The sequence below is a fragment of the Phyllobates terribilis genome, unplaced genomic scaffold (assembly GCF_046119375.1).
Source record: "Phyllobates terribilis strain yellow unplaced genomic scaffold, ASM4611937v1 Scaffold_3__8_contigs__length_932513732, whole genome shotgun sequence".
In the NCBI taxonomy this organism is placed as follows: Eukaryota; Metazoa; Chordata; class Amphibia; order Anura; family Dendrobatidae; genus Phyllobates; species Phyllobates terribilis.
In genome coordinates this window covers 192,404,722-192,425,643 of record NW_027362763.1, presented here as the reverse complement: position 1 = coordinate 192,425,643, position 20,922 = coordinate 192,404,722, and the positions used below count along the sequence as shown (strand labels likewise).

At 43.7% G+C, this 20,922-nt stretch overlaps 1 protein-coding gene across 7 annotated transcripts in view; it reads right to left on the bottom strand.

Annotated features, from left to right (window-relative positions):
- AGFG1 (ArfGAP with FG repeats 1) overlaps positions 1–20,922 on the bottom strand; it is a 62,552-nt gene that overhangs the window by 35,161 nt on the left and 6,469 nt on the right. For all 7 annotated transcript variants that reach the window (XM_073674422.1, XM_073674427.1, XM_073674420.1 and 4 more), the window contains exon 2: positions 8,028–8,121. In XM_073674422.1, coding sequence (XP_073530523.1) covers positions 8,028–8,121 — 94 coding nt within the window. The remainder of the gene's footprint in view (positions 1–8,027; positions 8,122–20,922) is intronic.

Below are 20,922 nucleotides of genomic sequence, written 5' to 3'. Positions count from 1 at the left end.
TGTGTATGTGGGGTTTATTTTTTATCATTTTATTTTGAATGGGGTGAAAGGGGGGTGATTTAAACTTTTATATATTTTTAAAAACATTTTTTTTCCACTTTTTGCTTGCTTCTATAGTCTCCATAGGAGACTAGAAGCAGCACTTGTCTGATCGCCTCGGCTACATACAGATGATCAGCAGATCACCAGTATGTAGCAGAAATGGTCCTGTGCTATGAGCGCCGAGCACTAGGTGGCGCTCATAGCAACCAGCTCATGACAACCACTGGAGTCTGCTGCAGACCCAGGGTTGTCATGCCCACCCATCGGTGACCCGCGATCACGTGACAGGGTCACCAATGGGCGGGGTAAGTGACGCGCTTCCGGCGTGGCGCTGTTAAATGCCGCTGTCAGAGATTAACAGCAGCATTTAACATGTTAACAGCCGCGGGTGGTAATAATCAGCTGACATGTGCCCGGTTCAGTGCGGGCTCATCGCCGGAGCCCTCACTGAACAGGGGGATTACAGCCTGTGCGTACTAATATGGCACAGGCTGTAAAGTGGTTAATGAACACAGAATGGTCAGATTTTGGTAAGACAAAAGTTTTGTCGCGCACAGAAAGTAATGTGATATTCAAACCAATGATTATCTTAAAATACAAATATATGTTGCATAACATTGGTGAATAAAGTTGTGGTGCTATTAGAGTCATATTTAATATTTTGCGTGACTTCCATGAGCTTGAAGGACTGCATATATGCAGTTCAACAACGATTCATACAATTTATTAATGAAGTCATCAGGAATAGCAAATGATGCAGTCTTACATGCCTCCCAGCGTTCATCGAGATTCTTTGGTTTTGTCTTCCAAGCTTCCTCTTTCATCCTACCCCAAACATGCTCAATGATGTTCATGTCTGGTGACTGGGCTGGCCAGTCCTTGAGCACCTTGATCTTTTTTGCCTGGAGGAACTTTGTTGTAGAGATGGATGTATGAGATGGAGCACCATCCTGCTGCAGAATTTATGATTTGGAATGTAAGAGGTAGCTAATACTTCTTGATATTTTAGGCTACTGATATTGCCTTCCACCTTGCAAATGTTTCGCACACCCCCATACTGAATGTAACCCCAGACCATGATCTTTCCACCACCAAATTTAACTGTTTTCTGGGTGTATTTTGGATCCATACGGGCTCCAGTAGGTCTCCTGCAGTATTTGCGGTGGCTGTCGTGTAATTCTACTGAAGATTCATCAGAGAAATCCACCTTCTGCCACTTTTCCAGCGTCCATCTGTTTAGCAGGCTGAGGGACTTTGCAAATGCCACATGTTTTTTTATTTGCCTTTTGTTTAGTGCTGGTTTCTGGGCACTGATTCGACCATGGAGGCCATTTCGAGACAGAATCCTACAAACTGTTCTAGTTGACACAGGGAATTGAGGTGACCAGGCCTGTTGGAGCTCTGCTGCAGTGGAAGAGGGGCTTGCTTTGGATTTTCTAACCAACAAACGTTCCTCCTGAGCAGTTGTCTTGCGGGGTCTGCCGCACCTGGGCTTGTCAAACATCTCCAGTCTCTTCAAATCTTTTTTTAATACTTTGTACTTGACGCTGAGACATATTAAAGGTGCCAGCCACTTCTGCAGTGGATCTGGTCTTCAGCCTCTTGATAATCAAGGCTTTGGTCGCAGGGTGGATTTTTGGCATGTTGTCAGAGCTCAAGTTGCAGTTCAAGTGAAGGTCTGGGGTGCTGGGTTTCTTCTTATACACATCCACTGTAAACTAGGATTGGGTGCATTATATGACCAAGCGACAAAACTTTTGTCTTGCCAAAATCTGACCATTCTGTGTTCATTAAATGATCAATATTTCAGCATTGATGCCAATTTATTTTCTTAACCTAAACCAAATTTGGGAGGGTTTCAGCTTTCAAAAGAGTAATTTATAAAACCAATGGATGAATTTAACGTCAGGTTATAAGCTTTTATTTACATAACATGAATAAGCGACATAACTTCTGTAAGGGAGTGTACATGGGGGTCCTGATATCCATAATAGATTTCAACAAGCCCGTTCTTTTAGGGTGGGGGGGTAGAAGCTCAGTTAGGAGAAGCAGCTGTTGAGGTGACAGACAACTAACCTATATGGATGCCTTAAAAGAGTTATTTGGTTAAAACAAGTTGTTCCTCTCCGTATGATAGGAGATGACGTGCTGATTGGTGGGTGTCCCACTGCTAGGACCCGCACCAATTGGCAGATCGGGGAATGCCCCCCCCCCCCCCCGCAGTGCTCAGCAGCCCCATAGGGAAGGAAGGCAGCGCTGGTCGAGAAGGAGCACTGCTGTTTTATTCCAACGAGTATAAAAGTGCCCCATTCTCCCAATTGATCCAGAACACAGTGGTCATGACTTGCTGTGACCGGACAACCCCTTTATTCACAGACATCAGCAGATTTGAACTTTATTATCTCTGGTCTGTCATTAGCAGATGCTGCTGATATAAGCCGATTGTTCAATGATCTGCAGAACAATCCCCTGTCCACAGCCAGCCTGATCTATACATAAGGCCACATATATATCATACGTGCCTGTAGCTGTGGATGGGATAGGAAGCAGCTGCATATGAGAGCACTTTGCTTTCCGTACTCCAGGCAGTAGCTGAGTTGGCAGGGAAACATAAAGGTCATCATTTATAATTTCCTGCTCTACAGTCAGGGCCTTCCTGCTAGAAAACAAAGGCCCGCATAGTGATCAGCTGACCGGCCGGACTGAGCTCACAAGGTGTATTTACACAGCCAGAAACAAGTCCTTTAGCTTCAGCAAAAACATGAAAGAACCAGGCACAACTGCACGATGTGTGCACACTAAACGCTCACACCACGGCCAGTGTGGATTATTGTCACTGAAAACAATGGAAAAGCGTTTAGATAAATAGAGTTTTTATATATATTTTACCATGAATCTAATGAGCTGATCTGTCGTATTGTTTTATAAGCCCCAGTGGCAGACAGATGTTCTGCTGTACCCAGCAGCGGCCACTGCACACTGAATGGAGCTGCTCGGCTCAATGCGATTACATCTGGCCATCACCTGAGATTACAACACCTGATCCCTAGGTCGGACCCCCAAATCTGATATACTGAGGATCTAGCCTAAGAAAACAGTGGGTACAGAAAGTATTCAGACCCCTTTACATTTTTCACTCTTTGTTTCATTGCAGCCATTCGGTAAATTCTAAAAAGTTCATTTTTTTCTCATTAAAGTACACTCTGCACCCCATCTTGACTGAAAAAAAACAGAAATGTAGAAATTTTTGCAAATTTATTAAAAAAGAAAACCCCTTTGCAACCCAAGGTGGTTTGCACGTTAATGACCAGGCCAATTTTTACAATTCTGACCACTGACACTTTATGAGATAACTCTGGAACGCTTCAACGGATCCCCCTGATTCTGAGATTGTTTTTTAATGACATATTGTACTTCATGATTGTGGTAAAATTTCTTCAATATCACTTGCATTTGTGAAAAAAACGGAAATTTGGCGAAAATTTTGCCATTTTCAAAATTTGCTATTTTCATGCCCTTAAACCAGAGAGTTATGTGACACAAAATAGTTAATAAATAACATTCCCACATGTCTACTTTACATCAGCACAATTTTGGAACCAAAATTTTTTTATTTTTTTTTTTATTAGGGAGCTATAAGGGTTAAAAGTTGACCAGCGATTTCTCATTTTTCCAACAAAATTTACAAAACCATTTTTTTAAGGACATAAATTTGAAGTCACTTTGAGGGGTCTTTATGACAGAGAATACCCAAAAGTGACACCATTCTAAAAACTGCACCCCTCAAGGTGCTCAAAACCACATTCAAGAACTTTATTAACCCTTCAGGTGCTTCACAGGAATTTTTGGAATAAAATTAACATTTAACTTTTTTCACAAAAATGTTACTTTAGACCCAATTTTTTTTTTATTTTCGCAGGGGTAACAGCAAAAGATGGACCCCAAAATTTGTTGTGCAATTTGTGGGCACGCAGATACCCCATATGTGGGGAAAAAAAACACTGTTTGGGAGCACGGCAGGGTTCGGAAGGGAAGGAGCGCCATTTGACTTTTTGAATGTAAAATTTGCTTGAATAATTAGCGGACGCCATGTTGCATTGGGGAACCCCTGATGTGCCTAAACAGTGGAAGCCCCCCCACAAGTGACACCATTTTGGAAACTAGACCCCTCAGGGAACTTATCTAGATGTGTGGTGAGCACCCTGAACCCCCAAGTCCTTTACAGAAGTTTATAACATGGTGCCGTGAAAATAAAAAAAAAAAAAATAAAAAAATAAATAAAAAAATCGAACTTTTTCCACAAAAATGATGTTTTAGCCCCAATTTTTTTATTTTCACAAGGGTAAGAGGAGAAAATGGACCCCAAAAACTGTTGTGCAATTTCTCCTGAGTACGCTAATACCCGATATGTGGGGAAAATACAGTGTTTGGGCGCACGGCAGAATTCAGAAGGGAAGGAGCACTGTGTGACTTTTTGAACACAAACTTGGCTGGAATCAAGAGCGGACGCCATGTCGCGTTTGGAGAGCCCCTGATGTGCTTAAATAGTGGAAACCCCCCCACAAGTGACCTTATTTTGGAAGCTACACCCTTCAAGGATTTTATCAAGGGGTATAGTGAACATTTTGAACCCAGAGGTACGACACAGAATTTGATAACATTAGGTCATCATATTGAATAAGTTGTCATTAGTCTTGAGCGCAAGTGCTCGCTACTTGAGTTTGCATCGGGTACTCCGGTATGCACCATGTATCGCAGGTGCTCGAGTGACATGCTCGAGTCCCCGTCCGCATGTTTCACGGTTATTAGACACCCAAAAAAAAACATGTGGGGATCGCTTGTGCATGGCAGGCAATCCCCGCAAGGTTTTTTTTGGCCGCAAAGCATATGGGGCAGAGACTCGAGCACCCGATGCAAACTCAAGTAGCGAACAGTTGCGCTCAACACTAGTTGCCATATCGCCATTTTTTTTATTTTTTTTTACTTTTGAAAACAATCCCAACCCTAACCCTAACCCAACCCCAACCCTAAAATATCTTCCTGCTGTCTGGTGACCCGGATGTTGTCATGATGACATCGGGTCGTCATGGCAACATCCAAGAAGCAGCGGCAGACAGCGCTGGAGGCCGAAAGAGGAGGTGAGTATTGCAATCACCTCCCCTTGCCACTTCGACTTCGATCGCAGCATTGCGGGGGTTAATGTGCCAGGGGCGTGCGGGACAGCTCCCTGCACATAGCACCAGGCGTCAGATGTGACAATCAGCTGACAACCGTCGGCGATCGCGCCCGCACATCGTATGTGCGGGCGCGATCGCAAAGACGTACTAATACGCGTCAGTCTCTTAAAGCCCAGGGCGCAGATAAGTATTAGTACTTCTTGGGCTTTAAAGGGGTTAAAGTACACTCTGCACCCCATCTTGACTGAAAAAAAACAGAAATAGACATTTTTGCAACTTTATTAAAAAAGAAAAACTGAAATATCACATGGTCATAAGTATTCAGACCCTTTGCTCAGACACTCATATTTAAGTCACATGCTGTCCATTTCCTTGTGATCTTCCTTGAGATGGTTCTACTCCTTCATTGGAGTCCAGCTGGGTTAAATTAAACTGATAGGACTTGATTTGGAAAGGCACACACCTGTCTATATAAGACCTCACAGCTCACAGTGCATGTCAGACCAAATGAGAATCATGAGCTCAAAGCAACAGCCCAAGGAGCTCAGAGACAGAATTGTGGCAAGGCACAGATCTGGCCAAGGTTACAAAAGAATTTCTACATTATTCAAGGTTCCTAAGAGCACAGTGGCCTCCATAATCCTTAAATGGAAGAAGTTTGGGACCAGAGGTCTTCCTAGACCTGGCTGTCCAGCCAAACTGAGCAATTGTGGGAGAAGAGCCTTGGTGAGAGAGGTAAAGAAGAACCCCAAGATCACTGTGGCTGAGATCCAGAGATGCAGTAGGGAGATGGGAGAAAGTTCTACAAAGTCAACTATCACTGCAGCCCTCCACTAGTCAGGCCTTTATGGCAGAGTGGCCCGACGGAAGCCTCTCCTCAGTGCAAGACATATGAAAGCCCGCATAGAGTTTGCTCAAAAACATATGGAGGACTCCCAGACTATGAGAAATAAGATTCTCTGGTCTGATGTGATGAAGAAAGAACTTTTTGGTAATAATTCCAAGCTGTGTGTGTGGAGAAAATCAGTCACTGTTCTTCACCTACCCAATACAATCCCAACAGTGAAACATGGTGGTGGCAGCATCATGCTATGGGGGTGTTTTTCAGCTGCTGGGACAGGACGACTGGTTACAATTGAAGGAAACATGAATGCGGCCAAGTACAGAGATATCCTGGATGAAAACTTCTTCCAGAGTGCCCTGGACCTCAGACTTGGCCGAAGGTTCACCTTCCAACAAGACAAAGACCCTAAGCACACAGCTAAAACAAAAGGAGTGGCTTCAGAACAACTCTGTGACCATTTTTGACTGGCCCAGCCAGAGCCCTGACCTAAATCCAATTGAGCATCTCTGGAGAGACCTGAAAATAGCTGACCACCAACATTCACCATCCAACCTGACAGAACTGGAGAGGATCGGCAAGGAAGAATGGCAGAGGATCCCCAAATCCAGGTGTGAAAAACTTGTTGCATCATTCCCAAGAAGACTCATGGCTGTATTAGCTCAAAAGGGTGCTTCTACTCAATAATGAGCAAAGGGTCTGAATACTTATGACCATGTGATATTTCAGTTTTTCTTTTTTAATAAATTTGCAAAAATTTCTACATTTCTGTTTTTTTCAGTCAAGATGGGGTGCAGAGTGTACTTTAATGAGAAAAAAAATGAACTTTTTAGAATTTACCAAATGGCGTCAATGAAACAAAGAGTGAAAAATTTAAAGGGGTCTGAATGCTTTCCATACCCACTGTAGTTCATCACTATCATAAACCTGGACCCCATGGAAAGAGTGGCTAGCAATTAGTAAAGTACCAAATAACTACACCGGTGCATGTATGCCATACATTCACCAACATGAATGGAAACACACCGCAATGGCGCTGTAAACAGAAAATACATGAAGTAATTGTTGATACAGATAGAAATATGCGGTTCCTAGCGCACAGGAGAAACATAACCCCTTGGATTCCAATCAGATGCCAGCCCAACCAAATCTCACACTTAGCACTGACAAGGGGCAATACCCCGAAACACTGTCTGCAAATTGAGATTCTGGTTTGGCTTTTATCCTATGTCATGTGGCAAGGCTTATTGAAGGGTTGATACTGACTTTTAGGATTGCCACTTCCAATAGGTAAAACTCTAGTCATCTTCCTCTCTGAAGAGGCAAATTTCATAATTAATTTCCCATAGGAGCATTGCAAGGCTTATAAGCCTCCTCACATTGGCATGCCAAGCTTGGCATGTCACTTTCCACCCCTTGGATTCCTAGCAAATTTGTGAAACTTATGCCACACCAGACCCCCCACCCAGGTTTTGGACACCAGTTCTATTAGTGCAAGTTCAGACACAGTGGAATAATTCTGATGCAAAAGCTGCTTATCCTGCAGTGCATCGTGCTGTAGATTCACCATAGAAGTCGTCTTGTGTTACGAGCAGGGAACCTTTTTTCTTTGCATAGGAATGAGGATCCTACAGCTCTGACCATCCGCAGCGTGCCCTGATTTCAACGCGGATAGTTTCTGCTACATGTGGATGAGGTTTTTAAAACTCCATTAACACTAACTGTGCCGTAAATTATTGCAGATTAAGGGTGCGAAATCCACTGTGCATCCTCCACGTGTATACATTACCCCCAAGGGGAAAATACAGTGGTGGGTATCTGCCCTGTTCTGCTACACCGCAGCATAGTTCCTGCATGCAGAGCAGCTCAGTTACAGAAGCTCACGGCTCCGACATGATCAGTCTGAACGTGTGCGTTATGATGTGCTAGCGCTGTATGGGTAATGTGGGTGATGTGGTGACACTTACGTCATTGCCGTGTTTCTGGAGGAATTCTATTTCTTGCTGTGTAAACGTGGTCATAGAGATTGACTTCACTCGGTGGGGTGGGTTCAATCCGCGCCTACAGGAGATCATAAGAAAAACCCATCAGAGACAGAAGAGACTTCTTACTGAAGTCTCCTAAATAAACATATAGTGCCATTAATATCTATTCATATAGGTTACATAGATTTCTTCATTTTTTTGGTGGTTTATTTATTTTTTCCTCAGGATCATCTGATAGTAACTAGCAGCGCATAGCCCTTTTAGTACAGAAAACAGGAATAGATAAAACATTCATTATAATGGCATTGTATTGTATTAAAGCAATTAAAAGAAAAATCTGATTTTCTTGTAATTTGAGGAGCATACTTGTTATGTAGCCTGGTCAAATGCCAAGGAAAGTAATTAACCCAAATGAGACAGAAAAGCAGCGCAGTAGCAAAACACAGTACCTGAAGAAAAAATATATATAATCAATCATACATATATACACATTATATAGTGATTAGACATGCTGTAACAGCGCTCTTTCCCTGGGTGACACATAACAGCGCATATACACGCTGGCAGATCAGATATCCGTGTAGAGTTACGGGTACATGCACCTTGCAGCATGTGGCTCGGCTGTACTGTAGGGCGAGCTGGAATAGCAGATGTGGGTGAGTGATACCCAGGACAGCTGGCACTCTCTCCACATATAGAACATTAGCTGACACTATATTACTGTCGTCACTATTCTTTGGCTTTCTCAATGGACAAGTGACATTGTTATATAAGGAAAATGAAAACGTTTCCTGATCGGCTACTGTGGAAACGTATAGCGATGAGCGAATATACTCACCGGACCTTAGTCCAGTAATCATATCAGTGTTAGGTGGCTGCCGGAAGAGAGCGCTGTGAACCGCCTTCTACCTGCTGAGATCCCTGCTGCCTTTCCTGATTTTTAGGCCTAATGTGAGGTCATTGTTGCGGGGTAACGCAAAGGGCCTGCAGCTCTCCGGTCCAGAGATCATGGAATAAAGACATGGCCCCTGGACCAGGGTCCTGCAAATTGATTCATTTGTCACTAAATGTATATATTATGCATGCTCTGGGGTTGCTATGGTACTGCTTGATTGACACGATTGAGCATGCACACCCTGTCATGTGACCTTCCCACTTATGAATGCGTTATAGTGAAGTCATGTGACAGGAATTCTAATGTCAAGCCGAGAGCAAGAGCGACATTTACATTAGCAGCACCGGAGGGAAGAAAAAACAGAACAAGGGACGACGTGTCACAATGCAGAAATTATGTAAAATCTTTTATCCTCCAGATCTGGTCGATCAGCTCTATATTATCTACAACGAGACCCCTGGACTTAATGGAGCAGTAACTCACAGGTTCAAGAGATGCTCCAATCACAATCCTTCTTACCAAAGTCATGTGAAGGTGAGGAAACGTTCTCATTGGGAACAAGACCCTTGTCCTAGGTATTTGCATTTACCATGAAATCACAATTTTGAAGTATCTTTTCCTACAACTCTGCACTGTCATCTCTGCTACAATTCCCATGCCAGATTAGTAGGGGGTAGACCCCCAAACTGCTAACACCTAGTTGTTAACCTATTCAGATATTTCTAAGAGGAATAACAGAGGAACATTACTATGAAGGCTTCTAAGAAAATATGCAGATTATTAATATTAAAATTATTTTACAGACATTTACTAAAACAAGCAAGTCAGGAATGGTGATGGGACATTAGAAAAAAACTCCTTTACTAAAGATAATTTGAAGACCATATTAGAAAATAGCTTAAAACTGCAACAAACATACGGCTCATTCACACGGGCCGATTCTGTATCCTAATCGGAGCAGGACACCTTCACAGTTGCAGACCCGGAGCACTAGCCGTTCTCACAATCTCAGCATCACATCGCGTGTCTCCCTCCCCGACAGACCCTTATGACAGACCCTTGTGATCGGCTTTTCTAACTCAGTAAATGTTTGCACTAGTATCTTGTTCGAGACTTCTAGCTTCCCATGGAGATCATTGTGTAATCACACCGGACATACGTACCATCCGGATTTAAAGCTCTTATGACACAATTTGGCAGTAGTACCAGAGAACGGCAAGTGGATGCCTGTCTATAAGTTTCACATGTATTCTCAGTGCTATAGACAAGATGAGGCAAAAGATGTGATAAAAAGCTATGCTTCAATTCACACACAGCAGCTATTTATACATGGATGTACCAAGTAGCTGAATTTTCTTACCATTTAGGCTACATCGTAGAATTACCACAAGTCAGAGCAACCTTAAAGAAGCCCTCCTATGGAGATTTGCATTTACTAAATGTGTGTATACATGTGTATGAAGTGTAGTGTCAGTGTGTTAAAGGGAACCTGTCAAACGAAAAAATGCTGTTAATCTGCAGGTTAATAGCGTTTTGAACCAGCCCGGCACCTGCACTTAGTCCCCCGCTACCGAGAGGAAATTAACTTTATTCCCCCCTGCCGGTATTTATCGGGTTTCAGTCACAGGGGCAGCGCCGCTACGGGTTCAGTCACTGCTCTGTGTATAGAGAGCGGCAGCTGTAACTGCTCCACCGGCCCCGACTGACAGCAGCTCAGCATTAGGGCCGGCTGTCAGTCAGTGAGGGGGGCGCAGTTACAGCTGTCGCTCTCTATACACAGAGCGGTGACTGAACCAATGCCGGGGTCGCCCCCATGACCGAAACCAGAATGCTACCGGGGGAAATAAAGTTAATTTCCTCCCGGCAGCACGGGTCTAGGTGCAGGCGTCGGGCAGGTTCAAAACGCTATTGACATGCAGATTAACCTCCTACCTGCAGATTAATAGCGTTTTTTTCACTTGACAGGTTCCCTTTAATATGCTCACCTACTGCTGCTCTCTCCGGTATCCAGCGCCGTTCTGCTCCTCTTCTCAGTGATGTCACTGCTCTGCAGACTCTCCGGGTCACACTACGCTCTCCGTGACCCTGGAACTGGCTTTTATAATGCGAGTCTATGGCGTGTGAGACCGAGGTGCCATAAGACTTACATTGTAAAAAAGAGACTTCCAGCTCAAGCAAACAACAGAGTGACCCAGAGAGTGAAGAGTGGTGACGTCTCTCAGAAGAGGAGCAGAAGGCGAGTATATTAACACGATGACACTACACTACGTGCACATACAAAGATTTAGTACGAGGAAAGCTGCATGGGAGTGATTCTTTAAAGGGATCCTCCACTTTTGGTAACCAATGCTTGTCAGAAGCACACCTTAACTAGTATATCACAAATTGTTCCCCTTGGTGAGAACTCAAGAATTCTTCGTGCTCATTTGTCGTAAAACCAGGATGTAAGCAACTTACATCGGGAAAGCAGCTACTGCTCCACACAGCAGTCGCAGAGCTGTAATCCGGCAAAGCAGACGCTGTGTGTGCCAAAGCTGCAGAGTGGTTCACATGAGCCAGAAGAGGACCGGAGCCATGCTGGAAACAGGGGAAGACGGCAATCGATAAGTAATTAAATACATTCTCTACATTTCATACATAATTAGGAGAGAAAAGTGAAGAGAAATTTTGCCGAGACATCTTAAAGCTGCATTTTGAACATAAAAAATAGAAAAACATTAAGTGAAAATATAGACTTAAAAGGACAATTAAACTGAAAAATCATCCTGATTGAGCGTTGTTAAAAACGCTCATTTCATCTTGCAGTGCAAACAGGCTGCCGATCACCTGATCATCATCGGTGGTACATCGTCCTGTGTAAACAGGACGCGCACTGCATATGGCAGCCTATGTGTCCTTAGTGTAGATCGTAGTGTGCATTGCTCACTTTGATCTGCCTGTTCATATAAACGACCACCGATTGGTAAGACTTTACCAATTGGTGTCATATTATGCCGCTGGTCGGTCTGTGTAAACAGACCTTTAAAGTTGAGCGAGTTTCCCTGCAAGTCTCTTGCCAATAGTTTATTTCACAGGCCCTACTGATTGGAGATCTCCGCTCCTTTGGACCAGCAGCAGAAATGGCTCCTATAACATCTCATTACAATAAAAAAGGGTGCCCACTGAAATCTGTGGTTGCCCATTTGCGTAAGTGTCCCATCAGCTCCCAGGGAACATTGGTTACACAGAGAAGTGATAAGCCAATACACTGATGTTCTCGCCATAGAATTGGAAACAATTGGGTAATATCTGGCAAACTAATTTGCCTTAAAGGGAGTATCACCAGGTTTTTGCTACCTCATCTGAAAGCACCACGATACAGGGACAGAGGCCCTGATTCCAGTGATGTAGCACTAACTAGGCTGCTTGCTGCAGATTTCATAAAATCCCTGTTTTATCTGCTGCAGATCTAGCAGTTCTCTGAATACTAAGCCCTGTATAACCCCGCCCACACCACTGATTGGCAGCTTTCTGTGTACACTGTCAGTGGTGGAGGTGGAGTTATACAGAGTTGATAAATATGGAGGACAACATGGCAGCAGGTTTACTAGTCCTCTAGAGATAAAACAGTGATTTTATCAGCAGGACATTATCAAAACTACAGCTAATAGAACGTGACTCCGCTGAAATCAGAGTCTCTGACATTATACTGCTCTCAGATTAGGTGAAAGAAATCTGGTGACAGATTCCCTTTAAGTAATGGCAGGCTAATGGGAAATGTTGAAACATGATGTAACAGGGGATATGAAAGCAACAAACTCTCACATCTAGTGACAGTTTTACAAAAAAAAAAAAGCCTTTCTACAACTTCCCACTTTAACTGCACGTGGTGAGAGAAGGAAGCGGTGGGTTTTCTTCAGAGTACACAGATGTCGAATTACCCACAAAAGCTTGCAGTAATACTCAACGCTCGGCCACCAATAGGGCCAGTAAGTTTCTGGTGCAGAGCTCCCAGTCAGTGCCACTAAAGACCAAAAACCAGCAATAAAGTACACGAAATACTCTTCTGCATAATATACTTTATGAACTTGTACATACTGGTAAAATAGTTTTATTTTGTTTTGTTAGAACACCAGGTTCGTAGATTGTATTTCTTGGCAGGAAAGTCATGTCCGTATGTGAAGCGCAGCTACTACTATATACAATGCAGTGCGTGCACGGCTTATAACTATGGGACCGTCGCCTAATAAACTCATCACGAACCACCTATTATAAATGCATTTACAGAGCAGCGGATATTCCCATCTCCTCACGTGATGGCAAGTGAATTGGGCCGGCTACAGTTCTCTGCACAGTCGGGTGGTCAGGGGCCAGAAAAAACATAAAAGAGGCTGCAGCATTGATTTAGTCCCTTCACTTTCAGGATCCACTGATGGTATATCACAACCCTTTAAATCTCGAGCAAGATCATAAGTAAACTATGAGTTTAACCCCTTCTCACATCTGTAAGCATAAAGATCTGAGTGAATTTGACAAGGGACACATATGTAATGATTAAAGAGCTGATCAAAGCGTCCCCAAAACAGCAGCTCTGAAGGGGGCTCCTGGGATGCAGAACCGATGGCTTGATGAAAAAGAGGGGACATTGAGCGCAATAGGGTCTTATCCAATGGAGGAATTTGGTAATAGGTGAAAATAGGGAACTGCTCACCTATCAGGGTAGTATTAACCAACAACGGAGGAATCAAGATAAATCAGCTACTACAGCACCCTCAGAATGGGAAATCCCATTGTATGGAACAATTCGTAGGAGAATTGGGGTGATTGCTGTCTTTCTACATCGGCAGCGCAAACAATGAAATGATCATGCGATTTATTCTCTACGCGTTTCGAAGTTGACCTAACTGCCAACCAAAATAACTCAGCTACTGCGTTTCCCCTGAGGAAGACGTTGGTTCAACTTCGAAACGCATAGATAATAAACTGCATGATCATTTCATTGCTGTTTCTTGCTTTCTACATCAGCAGCACGGACTATCACTCCCAGTCTCCCACCAATAGAGCCGATGGCTTTGCGTAATGTGTATCAATCCTGCGGAAAAGTGAATGCAGCACAAAATGCTGAAAATGTTCCTGCTAGCTATGATAAAAGGGTGTCAGAAAGCATATGTGGGTGTGCAGCTGCAGGGTCAAAGTGCCCATGTGGACCCCTTCACTGCCGGAAGCCCCAGAAGTTCTGGACAATGTTCTGCTGGTAAACCTTGGGTCTTGGCATGTGGATTTTAGACATCAAACCAAGTACATTGCTCCATGTCAGCAGTATGCCACAATGGCAGTGCCCTCTTTGAGCAGGATAATGTCTCTGCCATGCTTAAAACAGGAATGATTGGAGAAACATGAGACAAAGAGGGCAAGATGATGATCACAAACAGATAACTTATATTCCAAAGGGTCGCTGTAAGAAGCCAACGGCAGCCCTTTTAGCTCTTCGACATCCATGGAGGGATGGTCATGCACCACTGAAATGAACAAACCTTCCAAACATGCCGACATCTTATCCTATAACACTCAGCACCAGTGTGGCTTACGTCCATGTAATGTGCTCTATACAGACCAGCACCACCTTAGTAGCTCCTGTACGAGTTGGCTTGTTGTTTCTCCACACTGTATGGTTACAGCTCGGTGAGTCCATGTGCTGGCACAGAAAATATCACCCTCAGCTCTCAAATCCAAGCTGTGATTATTTACAGTCACTTACTGCTCTGTTGTCAAAGCACTCAATATTTTAAGTACCTACATCTGGCATCCAAGTGTTAATATCAGCTGATAATAGACACATGACACCGGTCACACACGAGGATCACAAGGTTGTATAAAACATGGAAGACTGAGGTCCCGTCTGCATTAATGGTTTTCTGTTCAGTTATAACAGCAGAAAATGAAAAATGATGAAGCCCCATAGCCACAGATGGGACATCCTCCACCGGATATGTATGGCACGTTGGAGAAGGCCTCTAAAGTCTAGCTTCACCTTTTGTCTCTCCACCTGGTGCCGCATGTACTGCAGTTTCTTCTTTCCAAACCTGTGCATATTTTTATACCACAAATCCATGCAGAAAATCCATAGCAAATCTGCTCTGTGTGCATTTACCGTAAGGGTATGTGCACACGGTGCGTTTTTATGCGGCAAATCCGCATGGATTTGGCCCCAAAAACACATTACAAACCTTATCCCAGCATTTTCTATGGGATATTGGAAGATCTGTGCACATGATCAGGCTTTCGCGTGCGGAAGCAGCAGCAGGTCCATTCTTTGTGAGGATTTGCCTGCAGTTTTCCTATACAATGCATTGGGAAAAAATGCATGGCAAATACGCAGGCAAAAACGCACAAAAAACGCATGTAAATGCAAAAAAAAATAAATGCATCAAAAACGCGCAGAATTTCAGCAGCGTTTTTGATGCCAAGAGGTGCAGAACCTTGCAGTATCGCTGCAGAAATTTTTGCAAGCAAATCCTGATTGTGCGCACATAGCCTGAATGGGCAGGAGTAAGGAGGCTACTTTACAACAGTCAGTCAGGAAATTTATCAAAACTGGTGCCAAAAAAAAAAAAAAAAAAGAAAAAAATGGAAGTAGTTGCCCAATCAGATTCAAAGGGAATCTGTCACCCCCTGGGATTTATCAGACTTCTAATATGTTAAATATCTTTTTATTCCCAAGTTTCTGATGTGTTCCCGTCCCGGGGCCAGGAAGAAGTGCGCCCCGGGACACACAGGAAGCAGGATTTCTTCGAGGCCCAAGGCCTGTAAGCCATCAGAAAGGGTATGTGCACACTATCCATACTGTCAGCGCTTTGAAGGAAGTATACTTTATGCTGCGTCCAAAGCGCTGCACACAGGTGACTGCACATGTGTTCATTGAACCGTGCGGATTCATCACAATCAATAAATTGCACTGATCTCATTCTCTTACGTAGACTAGCGACTCCGCAAGAGAAATAGACATGCTGCGGTCTGGAAAGCCTCGCCATATGTCCGCAGGTGTACGGAGACGCATAGTGGGCATGGGATTTCTGGAAATCCCATCCACTTTGCATGTAATGTGGAACGCTGCGGTTTGCACGCAGCGCAAGAGTGCAGCGTCCAAACCGCAGCGTTTCCTGACCGTGTGCACATACCCAAACTTGTAGGAATAAAAAAAAAACATTTCACAGCAACGAGACCTCTAATATGAGGCATACAGGTAGGTATAGATTTACATTTCTATCACCTGTATGCCCATATTAGAGGTCAGATAAGTGCCAGGGGGTGACAGATTCCCTTTAAGAAACAGGAGGGGGAATCTGAATTCAGTTTCTATATTGCTGGTCAATTTCCATCAATCGGCTCTATTATCAGATCTCTCCTGCATACACAGCTGGATATTAGGGACTTTTTATGCAAATCCCAAACAGTAAGCAAATGTGTTGGATTTGTGGCCAACATTAATTTGCAATTATGTGATAGCAACAACATACTCCACAGCGCTGTACAACGACTGACATTCTCCAGTGGGGCTCACAATCTAATTTTCCTGTATCTAACCCCCACATATTGCACTAGAACCAACTTCATAAGAAGCTGATTAACCCATTAGAATACTTTTGTGGGGGAGGAAGTCTGAGCTCCTGTTAAAACCAATACAAATCTATATTCTGACCTATTGCTAGCTGGCAATATGATGATATTGCAACAAACATAAAAAAAAATAATCTGCATCCGACAGCACTTTAGATCAATGCAGAAATAAGGAATCCGCAGAGGAGTGTGTAATGTGTCAGTAGATTTCGTATTTGTGGGACAGGTAGAAGACGCACAGCAGGCTAATGCGGTAGTATTTATGACCAGCAATACACCAGGCACATAAACACCCGTTTGTAGAAAGCGCATAGTGGTGAAACCCAGGAGAATTACACTGGTATCTGTGTGGGAGTATTCCCGCTGGCATTGCCAGGAATGATCTGCACATGCAAGAAAATATGTGCCGGAGACGGCTGCCAGCAGCTCTACAAACACAGATCTGTCTGCTCCAGGTGCCTCCAGCCACTGCCGGGCTACAGACAGAGAAGAGAGAGACAAAGCCGAGAGACTCCCAACCTGACTGCGGAGGGGACGCCCGCACCAGCCAGGAGCCAGCACTAGTCTCTCATATTATAGCTGCTGGTTTATGTGCAGCTATCAGGGCCTCTGATGTCATTTCTGAATGGAAGAGATGGTTGCTGGCACTTGTAGTACACAAGCCATAATGGGCCCACATCATAGATGAGGAGAGGGGCTAAATCACTTGTCTGTCACGTCAAAACAGCAAAGGAAAGCATAATGAACATCCAGAGTTTTTTGGGTGTAACCTACCAGTAACACTACGTCATGCTGAAAGATTCCAAACTAAACAGACTTTCCAAAAAAACATTTAAAGAATTTATAAAAAAAAAAAAAAAAGTTCAGATGACCGGCCAAACTCCGCCTAACTCTCTGCACCCGGTTACTCAAATACCAACTACGCGGCCCGGACCAGGTAATGTGCGGTGAGGTCCGGCTCACAGAGGGAGATGCACTTTATGGAAACTTTACATATACTTCTTCGTGTGAGAGGTCCATCTTGTTTCATTCTCATTTGTAAGACGCATCTATAATGGTTCTCTAGCACAAAATTTCTCCATTTCAAAATGAGACAAAAACCATCAGCATCCGAGCAGTGTGTAAAAAAAAAACCAACACGAATAGTCTCTATATCTCCAGGTCTGGACAGCACCCAGCCGCCCGATAGTCAATGTGCTTTTGTTATGGAGCAATTTCTATTTCTGGCTATGAGCATGAGGCCGCATGTAGCCAAAACACCGCTGACGATTTTATTTAATAACCATGCAGCCATCGGCCGCCATGGGTGGGTGACAATTCTGCCAGGCTGTCAGCTACAGCGTGTGGCCGCACCATCAAATTATTTCTAGGCCATCACCTAAAAATACATAACTGGCACCTGAAGTGTTTCATCTGTTTCCTAAGGCCTACCCAGAAAAATGCCACACTAGAAAGCGCCATCACTTCATTATGACTTGTGCTGCCATTTCTCTACCATGATTGTCCTCCGTGTGCTGTCCATTTTCTGGGGGCTTTTTTTTGGGCGGGGTGATAGAGAGGACGCACAAGTAAAACTGATGACAAACGGATGGTAAAAACAGTTACAGAGAATGGAGGATATGCAGGTGTCAGTAGGTCCTACTTTGTGAGTCATCTGTGTGCACAACCACACAGGAAGTCTGGAAATCACTGAACAGGACCGCCCACTGGACTCCTGTCTGCCTATATATGAGGAACTGTAGTATCCGCCCTTTCTTATCCCTTTATGACCCACTCCTAGTTTTGGCTCAGAAAATCTGCATACCAGACTGATAAAGGGCAGGGATTTCAAAGAATGAATATGCTGAATCCTTCCCCACAAATATACATGTCTGCTCAGCTCTTATTTCACTCTATACCATAGTCTCCAGACGCCATTTTAATATGACCTGCTTCCCTAAAAGCATGAGGACGAGTCCACACCTGCAAGATTTTCCTGAAATTTGTGCAAATGAAAATCCATTCCACTCTTCTGGATGTGGTTGTTTTGGCGACAAGTACAAGGATTTCTGCAAGCCCTTGTCAGATAAATGGGACAATTGCAGATATACCCTTATGGTATCATAAAAAAAAACATTAGAGTCTTTTATATTTTTACAAGGCGACTGACTCCAGATTGCAGCTTTCTGCTTGTGGCCGACAGGCTTGTAATTTACAGCAGGTGTAAGTAACTGCAGATGCTTCTCAGCCCCGGAGGAATATACATTATAGAGGAGGAACCTGCACTTGAATCGCTGGAATTCCCAAGTCTCACAATGGCACTGGGAGGGGGCATTATAGGAAATCTGCTAAGCTGTCACTTTCCACCCTGGAACCTGTACCCTGCAGAAATGAATATGCTAATTGTATAGATTGGTAGATAGGGCATGAAGGCCCAGCTGACAGCACAGCTATGTGACTTAGCACGGGGCTAAATATTAACAGACTTCAGTACAGAGAGAAAACACTGAATGTGTTTACATCCTATTCAGAAAAATACAACCTGTTCGGCAGGAATGTCGGGGTTGGTTTTCTCAATGCAGCAGAACAATATGAGAGATTTACGCCACGGCTGATCAATTCATCTGTAAGGATCGGACCTCAGGTGTAGTGGCCCTCTAATAGGGAGCTGCCAGACGGCCATATAAACCGAACAGTGATCGAAACACATTGCATGGACTGGCCAACTGCTCTCTCAACCCGAGCCTGACAGTGTTATGTACTTCTGTGCAGCTGTAGCACTTGGGTAGGGAGAGCCGCCGGCCAGTCCGTGCACTGCGTTCTGACCTCGGTCCAATTTATATGGCCGTCTGACGGCACCCTTATCTATAGATACTGAAATGGCCAAAGCCTGCTCCTTCTGCCCTCACTAGGCGTTTATACTTACACTGATATAATCAGGTACAGTAATATGCCTAGACAAGGGCAAAGGCTCCGATTCATCACAACTGGCTTTTGTACACCAGTCTTGATGCAGTGTGAACTGGAGTAAAGATGCACTTGGCACATTATCAGCTGGCGTGCACCAATGCAAAAAACTTACTCTAGTCAGGGACTGGAGCACATTTCTGTCCTAATAACGGTATACATTGTGGCTTCACTTATGATGAATTTGTCAACTGTGCTCTGCACCATCCCCTCCCAGCTAAGCTCTAACCACTTACCAAACAGTTGGTGCAGTTTGCTGTGACAGGTGTAAAAAGGCACGGCCGCAACTCAAAAGAGGCCCCGAATATTCTGTGATAACTCTCCCTAGCACGAAGCAACGTGCTCCTTTGGACAAGCCGGGATGCCCCCATGACAGAGCGATGAGGTGGGCGCCAGTTACTTCTAGCAGGATGGAGCAATGAGTTTTACATCAGAATTCTGACAAAACCTGTCTGATTAATCAGAGCCTACGTGCACACACACAACCTATGTTTTAATTGCCCTTACATATCTAAAACGAAGAAACTTTACAAATAGGAGCTGAAGACACAAAACGAGCCTGTGTCTCCATGGTAACAGACTACAAACAAACCCTGTAGTCACACTTTCCACCATTAGTATTCTCAGTATGAAAAAGGTAGAGGGCAAATGCGAGGAAGTAGGGCTGCAAGGTTAAGAATTGTCACCATACTGATGAACCTACCTTATGTAGAGTACGTTACCATGCAAAATTAGAGGACTACTCCCTTATTGGACTTTATGACATAACCATGGAATATCAGAAATGTCTGATAGATGCGAGTCTAGTACCTCAAGAACAGAGCCGAGTATCACACCGCATGGAGGGATGACGTTCGCTGAGCACTTGCTCGGAATTTTTCGGATCTCCAATATAATAAAATGAAGAGACTACAAGTGCAATAAGTCAAGACTATCATTAAGTGTACACCTATTAAGCCCTGTTCCCACACAGCGTAAATATTGCGGTGTTTTTCTGCTTCGCTTTTGTGTGCAGAAAATTAGCTGTGATTAACTGTCCAAAAAAAAGTGAATGGGATTAGATGAAAACTCCTGACTGCAATGCATCTAAACACGCTGTTGGAGTGTGCGTTTTTTTTCCTATAAGCTGCTATGGGGAGGCTGAAAAAGCATCTGTAAAGAACAGAGTTGTGCTTTTAAGTGCAGAATCAAAAGCTTTTCTGTATTAAATTTAAAAAAAAAATAGATTCCAATCTATATAAAAAGGGGAAAATGCAGGGAACAAAATTCTGCGAAAACGTGTTAATGATTGAAGATTGTATATTGAACATTTTGTGCGGACCCCTACCAAAAACATGAGCCTAAAAAGCAGCAAAAAAAAAAAAAAAAACAAAACCTCAGCATTTACGCTACAAGAGGGTGCAGCATAATAGTAACACTTGGTGTATTACACTGGTTATG